This window comes from Sceloporus occidentalis, unplaced genomic scaffold (genome assembly GCF_023333645.1).
Source record: "Sceloporus occidentalis isolate IW3139 unplaced genomic scaffold, rSceOcc1.0.p SCAF_457, whole genome shotgun sequence".
Classification (NCBI taxonomy): Eukaryota; Metazoa; Chordata; class Lepidosauria; order Squamata; family Phrynosomatidae; genus Sceloporus; species Sceloporus occidentalis.
This window is the reverse complement of record NW_028317437.1, coordinates 249,060-263,682: the sequence shown is the minus strand read 5'-3', so window position 1 is coordinate 263,682 and position 14,623 is coordinate 249,060. Positions and strand designations below refer to the sequence as shown.

Below are 14,623 nucleotides of genomic sequence, written 5' to 3'. Positions count from 1 at the left end.
GCATTCCGCGTCGCTCGCCTCCAGAACCAGTAAGGGAAGACAGGTTGGTGGCCGTTACTGGGCATCATTTCCGCTCCAAAACCATCTCCCGATAAACCAAAAATGCATCTGTGATAGATATATATATATTATATACGCAACTTTCCCAAAGAGCTTTGATTTTTACCGTTAAATGTAAAGGTTTAACCCACTATGTGGCGATGCGATGCTTCCGTAAGCAGTACTTCATGGATTTAATACACCTGCGCGGTTATGTCCAATGGATGAATAATTAATACGTGGCGCATTTGCAGTTTGTTCTCGCTGTTAATTACTTATTGCAAAAATAAAACTTTTTTTAATTATTTCAATATAAACACTCTGGTCCCTGTTTTCACGCGGAATGATGTAATTCACACTAAACCCTCCTGTGTGTTTCTATATCAGGAAAAATAATTCAGTGTGAAAATGGCCCGTTCTTGGCGTACGCCGACATGCTGTGGCCTAGACTGCGATGGTAACGCATTCTGTCGCGTTTGCAAATTTATATAGAATTTTCATATTTTGCAATTTAATGTTATTATATGTGCGTTCTTTTGGGGGCATTTTCGGTAGCGCACTACTTCCTAAACAGGAAGTTCCCTTACGCCCGCAGGAAGTGGAATATTCCAACAAGGTATTTTTTTCATGTATATATTTTTAAACATTATATAATCTGTGCTGTAAGGGAGATTTTTCTAATTTAATTTAGTTTTTTGACACTTATTAGTTTTCCGCATCTCCTCAATACAGAATGGATTTCTGGATTCTGGTAGTAAATTCCCCGATCATGCTTTGCCCCAGCGCAGGGTCCAGTATTTTGGGGTAAAAAGCGTCAGGAGCCCAGGCATTGTTTGTGTATCATGGCTCTCCTGGCTCGGTTAAAGTTGGGTCTGGAAGGTAATGTCTATCGAGCAGTTCGAGGACAGCTGTATATATATTATGTGTGTATATATACATATATATACACACACACACACACACACTTATAAAGTGAAAGCGTGGCGTTGAGGGCACCTTGTAGGCGTGTGGCCGGCCTCGTCCGGCGCTCCGTGGCGGATCTCTCTCACGGGATCTCGGTTAAGCGGATCGCACATGGCGCTCACACCTGCGGAGCCTGGAGATGCGGTTAGTCGCTTTGAATGTGTCCTTCACACCGGATGAGCTGCTTTCTGTACATTCTCTCCGCTGCTTATTAAAGAGAACAGCTCTGGGAGACCGGGGGGGGGCGAGACGCTCTGCATAGCAGGGGGTTTTATATATTTAAAGGGACAGCCATGTGTTATAGAGCGCAGGATGAGCAGGGACTTGGGAAGGGCTTCGTAGTGAGACATGAGCCATCAGAACATCTTTACCTGTCAGGCTTAACAGTTAAAAGACCCATCCGTCCGTCTCCCTTCCCCACCCCCCGTGCGAAGTACAGACGACAGATAGCTCGTTTCCAGCAGACCCAAATCGTATTTATTTTCTGGTGCATGTTTCGGATACACGCAGCGATACTTCTCTGCTAAAAAAGAGAGGATTCGTGGTCTGGAAATCAGGATTCTGTCCTCAGGGAGACCCCTAGAGACCTGCAAACCCACTCATGCAAACCAAATGCAGACTTAAATATTTATACATTGCAGGGACTGTCACATGCAGCCCCCCTCACACTCCAACACACCCCGGGGGCTTCTCTTCTCCGCATGATCCCTATTTCTTTAGTCCTTTGGTTTCAGGTCTGCAGTTACATATCCTTCATTCACCGTCCGCGCTCGTAGTTCTTTCACTAGCACCTTCCCGTTAACCCTGCCGGTTATATTATCTTCGTTATATCATCCCTGCCAGCCAGGGCGGGAGAAACAGTCCAACCGTGCCAAGAAGGCAGACGATGATAAACATCCAGAGGAAGATTCGGTCAATCACCATCGCTACGTATTTCCAGTCCTGCTTCACCTATTGGAGGACAGACATGGAATGAGTGAGAAATCCGGACACGAGACACGCGCCCTCTGCCGACACCCAGACGCTGGGACACAGGCCCTCTCACCCCTCCTAATACCGGGTCATGTGCCCCCTCCTAATACCCAGACGCTGGGCCACGCGCCCTCTGCCAACACCCAGATGCCGGAACACCTGCCTTTCACCCCTCCTAATACACAGACACGTGCCCTCTAATAACCAGATGCCGTGATGCACGCCTCTCACCCCTCCTGATACACAGACATGTGCCCTCTAATACCCAGATGCCGGGACGCATGCCTCTCACCCCTCCTAATACCGGCGTCTCTCACACCCTTCTAGTACACTTATGCCCCTCTAATACACTTTATTAATGTAGCGCTATAAGCTATTTTATTACTCACTGAGAAGTCGGCGTCTTCGGCTCTCAGATGGTCTGCAACGTATTGGACTCCCTCTATGGCCAGCTTGAGAGATGGAGACATCAGCAGAACATGCTGCTCTTTGGCACTGACAGTTTTGGCAATTTGGCTGGTGCCGGCCGGCTTGTCCGGGTTTTTAGGCTTACACTTACACTTGCACTGGGAAGTTTGGCTTCCCGACTCCCCCTCTTGCAAATGACCTCTTTGGGTTAGAGGGGAGCTGCTTGACTGTCCATTACTCTGGGAAGAGTCTTCATGAAGGTAGCAGTACTGGATGCTCCTGGAGCGGCACCGGATCGTAGCCTCATTTATTTCCTTGGGGCTGTACATCTGCTGGACACTTACAGACCGGATCTTGGGCATTAGGTTCGTTTGTCCGTCTCCCAACAGGTGGGGCTGAGTTTGTGGTGAAGGGCAGCTGGCTAGCGTAGATTCCTCACACAGCATGGAGTATTGTCCCGATGGGGACTTGCAGATCACTTGGGAGTTGACAGTTTGTTCCAGCTGGTGACAACAAGAAGATGTAGGAGATGGACGCTGGCTGGTGGGGCTAGCAGACGACGAACTGGGAAAATTTGGTTCAATCGCCGTCTCGGACCACATCCTAGGCGTCGGGCTGAGTCTTCGGATGTGCATGGACTCTATAAGCTTCTTGCAGTTGTCTTTAATTGGTCTTTTCATGAAAAGCACTCGAGGAACAACATCTAAGAAGATCCGACGAACCCAGGCAGGCATAGTGTGAGTGCGTGGGGAGCGGTGGTGCACATTCAGCACGAACACGGTGATTATGATGGAGAGCGTGACAAAGATCATGGTGAAGAGAAGGTACTCCCCGATCAATGGGATAACCAAGGAGGTGGATGGAATAATCTCCGTGATGAGAAGGAGGAAGACGGTCAAGGAAAGTAGGACCGAGATACAGAGGGTGATCTTCTCTCCGCACTCGGAAGGCAAGTAGAAAACCAACACTGTCAAGCAGGAGATCAGCAGGCACGGAATAATGAGGTTAATTGTGTAAAATAAAGGCAGTCTGCGAATGATAAAGGAATACGTGATGTCAGAGTAGATCTCCGTGCAGCATTCGTATTTCTTGATGTTGTAGTTGCCCACCGCGTTGACAATGACCCACTCGCCGCTTTCCCAGTAATCCAGCTGGTCTACATGGCTGTGCATGCTGATCAGGTCGATTTTAGCCCGGTCGTACGTCCACGACCCGAATTTCATGGTGCAGTTCTGTTGGTCGAAAGGGAAGAAGGTGACGTCGATACTGCACGAGCTCTTGTAAATGGCGGGGGGCATCCACTTTATCTGCCCGTCGTAGAAGAGGTGAGCTTTGGTCAGATGGGTTACTGCAAAATCCCCATCAGCACTTGTGGGGGGGGGGGGGGAGAAGAAAATTGGTATACATATGAAAACAGTTGAAAAAAATGGCCAATTTTCCATGATTATATACATTTATAAGGAAAATTAACTAGAAGACGACTTATTTGACAGCCTTTCAATGGACTTGAATATGGCTGGAACACTTGTGAGACTAGATACATGGAAAAGCTGAGCTTAACTAAAAGGACAAGGGGGCCGACGCTCTTAAAATGTACCCCCCCCAAGTTTACAGATAACACTCCATCCCTCATCAGACGTCATGGACAATGGACTGGGTTCGTTCTGGGTCATCTACTGGATTATCTGGTCCACCAGTGACCACCATCCTTAAAACCCTAGACAAGTCTCTCCGAGGACACCAGGAGGTAGGTCTCAGGATGCTGTGATACTCCTGTTATTTGTGGCCTACGGGGTTAATTTAAACCATGCGCAGCAGAGACCTACCTGTTGGACTTCCTTACCTGGAGCATATTGTAATTAATCGCATTATTTCAGTTCTTCAAATTTGAAATTTTTTGCAGAACTAAAGACCCTGATTACGTCTGTAAGGAGATTAGCCGCGGTTGGTACCTGTGAGACCGAGCGATTTAATGTCTTAATTTGAGGCTTAATTATTTATTAGCAGCTAAAATTAAATTTAATAAAACGCTTTGTTCTTCCTCATCCTCCATGCAATTATCCCTGATTTGCGATAGCGGGACTCTGATCTCCCTACAAATAATTGCAAATAATGATATGTTTATTTATTCCAAAAGTGTTTAAATGGATACCGACACGGATACGTTCCCTTCGCACGAACGAATTAAAGAGGGGGCAGCGGGATAGAAAATGCAAGATTAGCAAATATATTTCTTGTATGTAAAGGCATTTATTTGCAATATATATATATATATACCGTATTTTCCGGCGTATAAGACTGGGCGTATAAGACGACCCCCAACTTTTCCAGTTAAAATATAGAGTTTGGGCTATACTCGCCGTATAAGACTACCCCTCTACCCAGTATACAACAACCAGCCAATCACGGCAAGTGATGTACCTTACCGGTGATTGGCTGGTTGTTGTATACAAAGCCTGCTTGGATTGGGTGGGTCAGCTCTCCCTAACATATGCCTGTCCACACACACATGTATAGACATACACTGCCCTTACACACACCTGCCCATACACAGACATATACATACATACACTGCCCTTACACACACACACACACACACACACACACACATATATATATATCTACGCATACTAACATACGCCTGTCCATACATACACATTTATACACTGCCCTCACCACACACCCCTGCCTTTACACACACACACATACATTATATATATATATATATACACACACACACACACAAGTACCTACACTGACCTTACACACACACACATATACACATACACTGCACTTACACCCCTTTCTCCCCATCTCTTACCTTTCTCATCTTCTATCTTCCATCCAGTTGTGGGAGCGCAAGGTCTGTCATTTCAGACTACTCCCTCATCACTACGCGCCGGCAATTGATGCCGAGTGCCGGGATATGATGTCATCCCCACGCTCGGCATCAATAGCCGGCGCGTAGTGATTAGGGAGCACGGAAGCCGAGGTCTGAAGTGCCAGACCTCGAGCTCCCTAATGTTGGGCTAGTTAGAGGGAGGTCGTGATCTCCCCAACCATCGGGCGCCCGCTGATCAGAGCTAGTTGGGGAGATCACGATCTTGCACCTACCTCAGCGCGGCCCTGAAGACCGGCCCAGGGGAGGCGGCTTCTCCGCTCCCCCCTCCCCTAGAGATACGCTACAGTTTTAGGGGCTACGGGGGAATCGTGATTCTCCAGTCCAGCTCGGTAAGTTTAAGCACCCGGCGTATAAGACGACCCCCGACTTTTGAGAAGATTTTCATGGGTTAAAAAGTCGTCTTATACACCGGAAAATACGTAATATTTATTATTTTTTTTTATTTTTTTTTACAAAATCCGTCATTACGAGTCCCCCAGGCCCGAGACACACGGAATATTCTGAACTAATTAGTTGGTTTTCATAGAAGGTTTTGCGTTTCCCGTTGGATTTAAGTCCGTTTTGCGTCGAGGCTTTGCATTCTGCGAATGTTACGATAAGCCCCGTCGATCTTTAGCTGTTGACGTATTAAAGCTCTGACGGCCTTCCTTGTTTAAACAGTTCAATCCGAAGCTTCCAGTAACCCGGCGTGTGAAGACGACGCGCTCTTAGACCTTTTCACTCCTTGATAAAAGGTGAAGTCCATCGCCGACCGCTCCTTTTAGCCGATTAACGGATAACTAATCGGAATTATTATTATTATGGAACCCTCGTAACAAAATATCCGACCGATAAACCAAATGGTGGCAGAATGTACCCCCCAACCTCCTACGAGCCGACCGGGGGTCCCCAAATCATGAAAGGTCGTCCGCTTTAACCCTTTCAGTGCCTGTTGGGTGAGCAATCGCTTCAAGACCAATTAATCCCACAAATTTGACTTGAGCGTTAAACCAAACGATTTCTCGGAGGGAATACGGATTCAGTCGACTGTTTTGAGACTCACAGGGTCCTTCAGGCTCAGTATAAAAATTGATTTGATTTTCATGCCAAGTGGTCTTATCGCTATAGTGACCAATGTCCAAGGACTCTTTTCTTTGGTTGCTATGGCAAGAAGACTACTTTGCAGACTTTGTATCAGAAATTACTTTTTATACATAAAAATGTGTTCATGGAAGAGTCTAAGACAAATCTGTTAATTGTCTCCAGCCCGGTACGCAAATCAAAGTCACAGAGTTGGCAGACTGACAGCGTCCATCCATTTAAGATAAATTATAAAATATTTCAGAACCTGGGGGGAAAAAATCTTTCAAAATGTTTACCAACAATACCAATTAGATTGTAAGCTCTGCTGGCAAAGCCTTTTGTCACCTAGAAGACCAGAACCCATTATGGGTTGAGTGTTTCTTGTGCTGCGTTTTCTCTGGCGCTACATGAAATATTAATAATAAATGTTATTTATAGAGCCGGCTGCAGTTTGTTTCTACCTTCTCTTCCTACCTGCGGATCAGTTCTGCCTTTAACCGAGGGATCTCTCTGTTCTTGTGCCAGACAGCTTGGCATTTTCCCTCCTCCCTCCATCAGCGCCCACATGAACCCGCTGACAGCTGTGAGCGCCGGGAGACCTGTCACCGGCAGCTTCCCTCATTTCCAATTAATGCATGCGCGGCCTCCAGCCCTGCGACTCCTAAATCAGTCCTTTCTTTTGGACCCCGGAAACCGGGTCTGCAAGTTCTCTGCCCTTTACATTAGGGTAATGAAACCCGTTATTTTTCGAACCTAGAACTCACATCAGGGAGCGATGCTTCCACTCACCTCTTATTACTTTCCAAGATGTTCTGCGAATCCAGAGCTTTATGGGTTAATCCCATATCGAAGTAAGTAAAAGCGGCGGGTATCGCGGCGAGGCGCTCTGCTCGGGGACAAGGAGTAAGCTTTCCATCCCGCGTCGGCAAAGCTCTTTAAAAGGTCCTTCAGATAATCAAACAAGCCTTGGCGATAAGTGCTAATTCCCTCGCTTACACTTATCAGAGCGACAGGCCCTCTCTCCCCGCGTCTTCTTACGAAGCCCGAGCAAAACTCCTTCCACTCCAGCTCTCGTGGTTTTAAGTGAAACGCGCCTTCGTAGGCGCCAGGTAGTAGGTAAATTACTGAAATAACTTATGGTACGAATGGAAGCCAAGAGCAAGGAAAACTTGATGGGAAACGTGCTGGCAGAACCAGCTACACAAGCAGCCGGCGAAACGCATCGACACTGATCCAAACGCTGAATCCACCGTTCTGGTCCCAATAAAACCGCTCTTAAAATCTACCGATAAAACCCCCCATGAGAATTACAGCATCCAATCAAGACCATCGAGAGTCCTGTTTTTTTAATATGATTTTATTTATTTATTCTGTGGTTTTTATTGGTCAATTTAAAGGGTTATTTAAAAATATTTTGCACATTAAATGAGAAACTAAATCTAAAAACTACCCAACTCGCGCAGATTAAAATATTGCGTAACTACCCCCTGTTAAGGATTCATTTTAAACCCTTTAAGTGCCAAAACATGCTCAACGACCCTAAAAGGTGGGTTACGGCCGATTCCAAATGACATTTATTACACATTAAAAATATTTTAGCAAGCGACAATGACGCTCGGATAACGGCTTCTCATGTGAAATGTCACAGATTAAATAAAAAGCACAGAAATCACTTAACATTTTTGGCTTTTCAGCGATCTTATGATTAAGGTAAAAACAATATTTACCCTATCCACACCAGTGGTCTTAAAACCGCCTTTAAAGAGTTTTTTTAATGTTGCCGACGCCGACACAGACCTGCAATGTACTACCAAATTCAGCCAAAAACAGCTATTTTTTCAATTTAACTTGTCTGACCTCGCCCTCGACATATGAATGCCAAGCTTTGCCAAAATTATTTTTTGGAAAATATATTATTTTGACAACTTTGTTTCTTCGAATAAACCCCAAAATTTTTCAAATAAACTCCAATTTCCCAAGAAATTGTTTCACTTTCCTATTAAAGGTCATTTTTAATTAAACAAACTGTGCTGAATAATGTAACAACATTCGACTCATTCCTCTGCACATACACAAAGTATAAGGACAATAAATTGAGCCGTATATATATAACACCGTATACTGTTTGGCCGTTACATTATTCGGGTCACATTTTGAATTCCGAGTGAATGGGTTGTCAAGGTGATTTTTGATACATTGCTGCTTCGGTATTCCCATCACATTTCTCATTCGCATTGTTTCCAAGCTGAATGTTAATTCATCGTATATTACGCGGTTGTTACATTATTCTAGAGACAAAAATAAAAAGTCGGGCAAAAGGAAACATGAAAAGAATAGGTTTAAGCTTTTTTCCTGAACAGGATGATGTGTGAAATTTTCTGTACAATTTGTTAAATCGCAAGAGTCGTGTGAAATATGCGCATTTTCCAAGGTGAGAAATGGCTGCTCCCCCCCCCCCCCCAAAAAAAATCTCTTTATTGACTTCATTGTTTAAGACGACCACGCGTTTTTCTTCGTTTACACGCGGCCACGTTGGATTATTATTGCCAAGTGAAACTTTTTACTTTTTGGGGTGTTTATTTAAATCTTTGGGCTGACGCTCTCTGTAAGGTCTTCAATATAATGTAATCATTTCGACATTCCGAATCACTAAAGATTTGTTCTCCTCCAAAAAACCAAATGAAATCTTTATTGTCTTACTTGTTGTAGAGGACGATGTCCGGCCTCCAGATCAGCTCCGAGGGGATTCGAATCGATGTCACGTTCTCGTATTCTAGTGGATCCCAACGCAGTTTATAATCGTTCCATTCCTGGAATGTGGGGGGAAAGGGGTGAGAGAACGGAAGTGAGAGAGGGAAGAGGGAAATAAAATAAGTGAACAGTTGGGGGGGGGGATAAGAAAGACCTATAAACTCACCGCCCATTACCCCTTATAACCCCTCCCCAAAACTCTTATTACCCCTTATGACCCCGTTCTCTAACCCCCTTATTATTGCCCCCGTCTGCATAACCTACTTGTTTCACCCAAACGTTGGTCGTCATCATCTGGTTCTTCTCATCCTACAGAAACGAGGAAAAGTCAGCGTAAGGTGAGCGACTCGTTAATCGTCCCTCCGCACAGTTACCCCTCCCAGGGGCTCTCCGGGTCCCCCCAATTCTCTGCCAAAAGATTCTCTGTCTATTCTGTAATTTTTAATTTAGGAGTAAATGCTGTGTGAACATTTCAAGAAGCCAATGGGTCTCTCTATACGATAAGCAGAGCAGCTCTTCTAGAATTGATGTTTTTTTTATGCAAAAAAAGTGAAAAAAAAATTATGAAACATTTACAAACAGAGACCCGGCCGTCGTGGCTTCTGATGCAAGAAGCAAAAGGTTCTATATCAGAACCTCTCGTGAAACATGTTTGCTAATCACGTCTCCCATTTCTGAGCAGGAAGAGTCAGATTTAGTTGTGGGAAGTTCTAATCCGGGTTATGGAAATCATCGGCGCCTGCACGGGATTTTAGTTATTGTCCCTGGTAACCCATCTTTTTAAAAAAAATGAATGTGCCCCCGTCCCAGCCCCTCTGCCCCGTCCCATGCATCTCATCCTCCATGTGTCCTGAAGCGGCCCTCTCGGATATTTGGTGCAGCGAGTGGATTTGTTGCCAGCGGAAGCCGCTGTGAGAAATAAAGCTGCGTCTCTGTGCTCCGTGCCAACCCGGCATAGAAATAACGGATTATCCGGATAAAACAAATAATGGAAAACATACACGTGCCGGGGGCAGCGTTAATACCATTAGCGGCTCTTCACAACCACTATCAATAATTAAGGGAAACAAACATCGCGTATAACGGTTCTAAGACGGCTCATCCTCTCAACGAAGGGAATGCAGACCATTAGACTGCTTATGGAGGGTTCTATGGGGTTCGCTATTGGGTACAACGGGCACTCTAGGGTTTTCTATTAGTTACGACAGGCACTCTAGGGTTCCCTGTTGGTTACGACGGGCACTCTAGGGTTCTCTATTGGGTACGATGGGTTCTCTATTGGTTACGATGGGCACTCTAGGGTTCTTTATTGGTTACGACGGGTTCTCTATTAGTTGCGATGGGCACTCTAGGGTTCTCTATTGGGTACGATGGGTTCTCTATTGGTTACGATGGGCACTCTAGGGTTCTTTATTGGTTACGACGGTTTCTCTATTAGTTGCGATGGGCACTCTAGGGTACTCTGTTGGGTACAATGGGTTCTCTATTGGTTACGATGGGCACTCTAGGGTTCTTTATTGGTTATGACGGTTTCTCTATTAGTTGCGATGGGCACTCTAGGGTTCTCTATTGGGTACGATGGGTTCTCTATTGGTTACGATGGGCACTCTAGGGTTCTTTATTGGTTATGACGGTTTCTCTATTAGTTGCGATGGGCACTCTAGGGTTCTCTATTGGGTACGATGGGTTCTCTATTGGTTACGATGGGCACTCTAGGGTTCTTTATTGGTTAAGACGGGTTCTCTATTAGTTGCGATGGGCACTCTAGGGTACTCTGTTGGGTACAATGGGTTCTCTATTGGTTATGCGGGCACTCTAGGGTTCTCTATTGGTTATGACGGGTTCTCTATTGGTTATGACAGGTTCCATTGGGCTCTTGCTTACTTATGAAGGGTTCCATAGGGTTCTCTATTGGGTACGATGGGCACTCTAGGGTTCTCTATTGTTTCTGAAGGGTCCTGTATGTTTCCGGGGTCATAACAGAGACCCTACAAGCAGATCTTGCCTTAGAGCAGCTCTGACGAAGGCTTGCAATGCTCAGGATATATTGACGTTTCTCTTCACATATTGTATAAAAGGGCTGGTTTGTAAAATCCTGAAATGGTTACTTTTTATACTGATACGGAACTCTTCCAGCCCCAGAGCTCTCCGCGGTACAGATACAGAAAGCCATTAAATAATTAGACAAACAGCATCATGCGGAAGGCGGATAGTTTACGTTCTTATTACTGCTCGCTTACGGAAATCGCAGAGAAGGTTTTAAATACCCGATCTACAGATGTAGTCGCAGGGATCGGGGCTCAGGTGGCAGATTATTTTTGGGGCTCAGAAGGAAGCGATTGCTCGCATGTCGTAATTGCAGACGCATCATAACGAGCCTCTAAGCGCCCGCTGAGATCCTGGCTGCTCGCACCTGCCTTGATGATGATAACTCCGATTAACCGTTAAAGAGTCGCGGATTCTGCAAGAAATTATAGAGCTGGGATTTGGCAAAACGCACCAAAAAAAATTGTAATTCTTGACCGAATTTGACTCCATCTACAGAGCCGCATCGTGCTGCAACGAGAGGCAGGAGAGCACTGGGAGCGATGGGAGCTCGGAGGGCGTTAAGCCCACCTGCAGCCGAAGAAAGATTACGAGAGCGACTCGACCTCTTACATACCGAGATTAAATATGTAGAGGAAAGCAAATGGAAATGAATAATTAAAGCGATTGCTGGGTGAGCACCGCGCACACTCCGTCTCGTGTCCCCCAGCTTAGCATGGGCTCTGCATGGATTTACAGCCTATTGAATTAAAGGCTACAGAGACGCGGGGAGCAGAATAAACATTGAGGGAGCGTCACTCACGCGAGACACGTGCAATTCGATGGCTGATATAACGGAATTGTCAGAGCGGCAAAATCAGGACTGTCCCGCGCAAAGCGGGACAGTTGGGAGGCATGTGTTTGGGAGGTAGCGAGTCAGCACTTACTGGAGGAAGATTTATTTAGGGGGCCAACAAGTAGTTCTTGAAATCTGATCAGGAGATCTGCCGCGGCAGAGGAAATCATAGCGAATGGATTGACGCGGCCGGCTAGTCTCTCGCTCCGTGAAAACGCCGAACGAGCCGCAATCTTATTAACAAAAGACAAAATGTTTTAATTACCCCGCGCTGCTGCTAATTACGGCCCCGGGGGGCAGTTTCCAAATCTTCTTAAACAAAAAAAGAGCAGATTTTTTTGTTGCGAGCGGATGGGGGGGTTGGTTGGGCCGCGGACGGCAGGTGCCGCGGACGGCAGGTGGTCTGCGAAGGAGTTAACGGGGTTAATTAAGGCTGAAAAAACTCCAGGGAAATGCGAGACAATCCTAATTCTGTTTACGGAATGCGATGATTGATCACGAGGTGATGCGAGGAAATATATTATTGGAATTTAAAAAAAACCTCAAAGTCTGGGGCTGAGATTAAAGGTTTTAAAATTCCTGTAGAGATGTTTTATTTTATTTAAATATTATTATTATTAATAATAATAATAGAATTAATCAAAATGTTTTACTTACCACATCTATGAGCTGGGCTATGGAAAGTCCAAACCGAACTAGAACGGCATCTGAGATGTTGGCCACGGGACGAGACCACTTGTTGTAACCCTTGAAAAGTCTCTTGAGAAGTCTCTCCTCTGCGTGCGCGCGGGTCTCCGCGTGACAACAGCCTGTGGGACGCAACAAAAAGAATAAATCACGTCAATATATGTCTGGACGGTACATTCATCCAAAGATCCGGGAAGGAGGAGTCCATTCAAACTCGGAATATGAAACATGGGATTACGGACCGGTGAGTCTGACCTCAACTGCAATAAGCTTTTAGAAGATCGGTTTTCTGAAAAATGTATTTAATAAACTGACGCCCGGCAGCATTGCAGCCGCTGAGGATGGAGAGCGACCCCTCCGAGCCAACAGACCAGAGAAATCCTCCAACCGCATAATAAACCGAATGTGCAGAAATACAGCTTTTTAATTTTACTTAGGAGATTCTGGGTCTGATTCTCCCGGGTGGGATTTTACTGTAGAACGCGATCGTTTTAAGACGACGGAGGAGGCGAAGGCCGAGTCTCCGGTAATCTCCGCAGCCCAGACTCCTTCGTATCTGTACCGCGGCTGGGGAGCGCAGGCTGCCAATGTTTATTAAAATTACCGACGCGTTTCAGACCGAGATTACGTTACAAATAAGCATCTTTATAGTTTTAATGTCTTCAGCAGGTTATTTACACGGATCGACCACGGCTGCTCATCACGTGTTCCTAAGGCAGAATATTATACCCCGGGGTGGGGAGATATAGGTGAAAGAGCAGTTATGGTTGCCGAGGGGGTATTTACTAGGAAGGGCTCTGTCACAGAGGGGGGTATTTACTAGGAAGGGCTCTGGGCTTCATCGGGGGTATCAGAAGTCACCCGAAAGCCGATAAACTGGCGGTTTGGAGAGGGGTGTAATTTAAATCTTAATTTAAACGCTTGCCTACTTTGAAGAAAAGAAACAGAACGTTTCCAATCAACACTCAGCGGAAGCGCAACGTTCAGCGGGATTTACATCACAACAGAGCCGGGGATTTATCATCTAAGGAAGGAAACCGCAAACAATGTAACAAGACAGCTGGATCGGATAACAGAATGCAGGCAAGATTAGCGAGGAAAGAGGTAGTAGCACCACTTACAGAAGACTGATGAGGGGGGGGTGCCAGAGGAAAGAGGCTAACTTGAGAGGGTGGTAGATCAGTGGAACAGCCTCCCAGTAGAAGTGGTAGAGGGTAATACAGCTAGGGGACTAAACATGCATGGGATAGACATACGGCTCCTGAATCGAAGATGAGACCAACGACTGATTAAGGTTTGAGTCTTTGCGGAAAAATAGCAGAAAAAGTACATAAACTCGAAAACTGGTAAAAGATTCAAAAAGTTTCAATTCCACAAAATATAATCAGGATTTAATTTACGTCAAAAAGTAAAAAATGATGCAATTTTAGGTCTCGCGGGGAAGATCAAGGCTTTTTGCCCCAATGACCCCCGTTTGCGGCAGCTTCCGTGTACATGGATTTCTACAGATTATCGTACAGAATGTGTGTGATTTATCCCGGTGGTCTGCATAGCAACTACAAATATGATTTCCATAGCGATCGCGCAGGGAGCGCCAGGGTCCGACTCGAGCAGAGATACAGAATAACCAGCGTCGAGGGTTACATACGCCCAACGATACGATCCAGAACTCAGTGAGTGAGCGGGGACGGAATGTATCAGGAACAGACACGTTACAATCTTTGATCAAAGGCTTGCGTAAAACCCCGGACCCTCTAATGATTAATCGATTAAAGTGTATGACTTACCGGTCCGCAAACACCAGTCAACTTAAAACCAAATGAGAATCACTAGAATATCCATCACACACAAATATATATATATACATATATATACATACATACACACACACACACAGCCATAGGACTGCATAAGATTGTAGGGGGGGTCCTATGGCTAAGCCAAATAATACAAAACAA

The 14,623-nt window shown here is 45.5% G+C and overlaps 1 protein-coding gene across 4 annotated transcripts; it reads right to left on the bottom strand.

Moving 5' to 3' along the window:
• Nucleotides 1–1,827: 1,827 nt before the first annotated feature.
• LOC149271840 (neuronal acetylcholine receptor subunit alpha-4-like) lies at nucleotides 1,828–12,776 on the bottom strand. Of its 4 annotated transcripts, none has more exons than XM_089507105.1 (5): nucleotides 12,636–12,776; nucleotides 9,362–9,406; nucleotides 9,047–9,156; nucleotides 2,364–3,750; nucleotides 1,828–1,953 (listed from the first exon to the last, which is right to left on the bottom strand). In XM_089507105.1, exons 2-5 carry the CDS (start codon nucleotides 9,389–9,391, stop codon nucleotides 1,828–1,830), a joined length of 1,653 nt encoding a protein of 550 aa, XP_089363231.1. In that variant the 5' UTR covers nucleotides 9,392–9,406; nucleotides 12,636–12,776. The 4 variants fall into 4 exon arrangements, with proteins under 4 accessions (XP_089363231.1, XP_089363232.1, XP_089363233.1 ...); XM_089507106.1 differs by having other exon boundaries at nucleotides 12,681–12,749; XM_089507107.1 differs by having other exon boundaries at nucleotides 9,377–9,406; nucleotides 12,636–12,659.
• Nucleotides 12,777–14,623: the final 1,847 nt, after the last annotated feature.

What these genes read in the sequence shown, in the direction of transcription:
- LOC149271840 (XM_089507105.1), bottom strand. Translation starts at nt 9,391, where the DNA reads ATGATGACGACCAACGTTTGGGTGAAACAA. An exon ending in GACATCGTCCTCTACAACAA is followed by an intron (nt 3,751 to 9,046) that starts GTAAGACAATAA and finishes CCCCCCCACAAG; the next exon opens with TGCTGATGGGGATTTTGCAG. An exon ending in CCGAAGACGCCGACTTCTCA is followed by an intron (nt 1,954 to 2,363) that starts GTGAGTAATAAA and finishes GTCCTCCAATAG; the next exon opens with GTGAAGCAGGACTGGAAATA.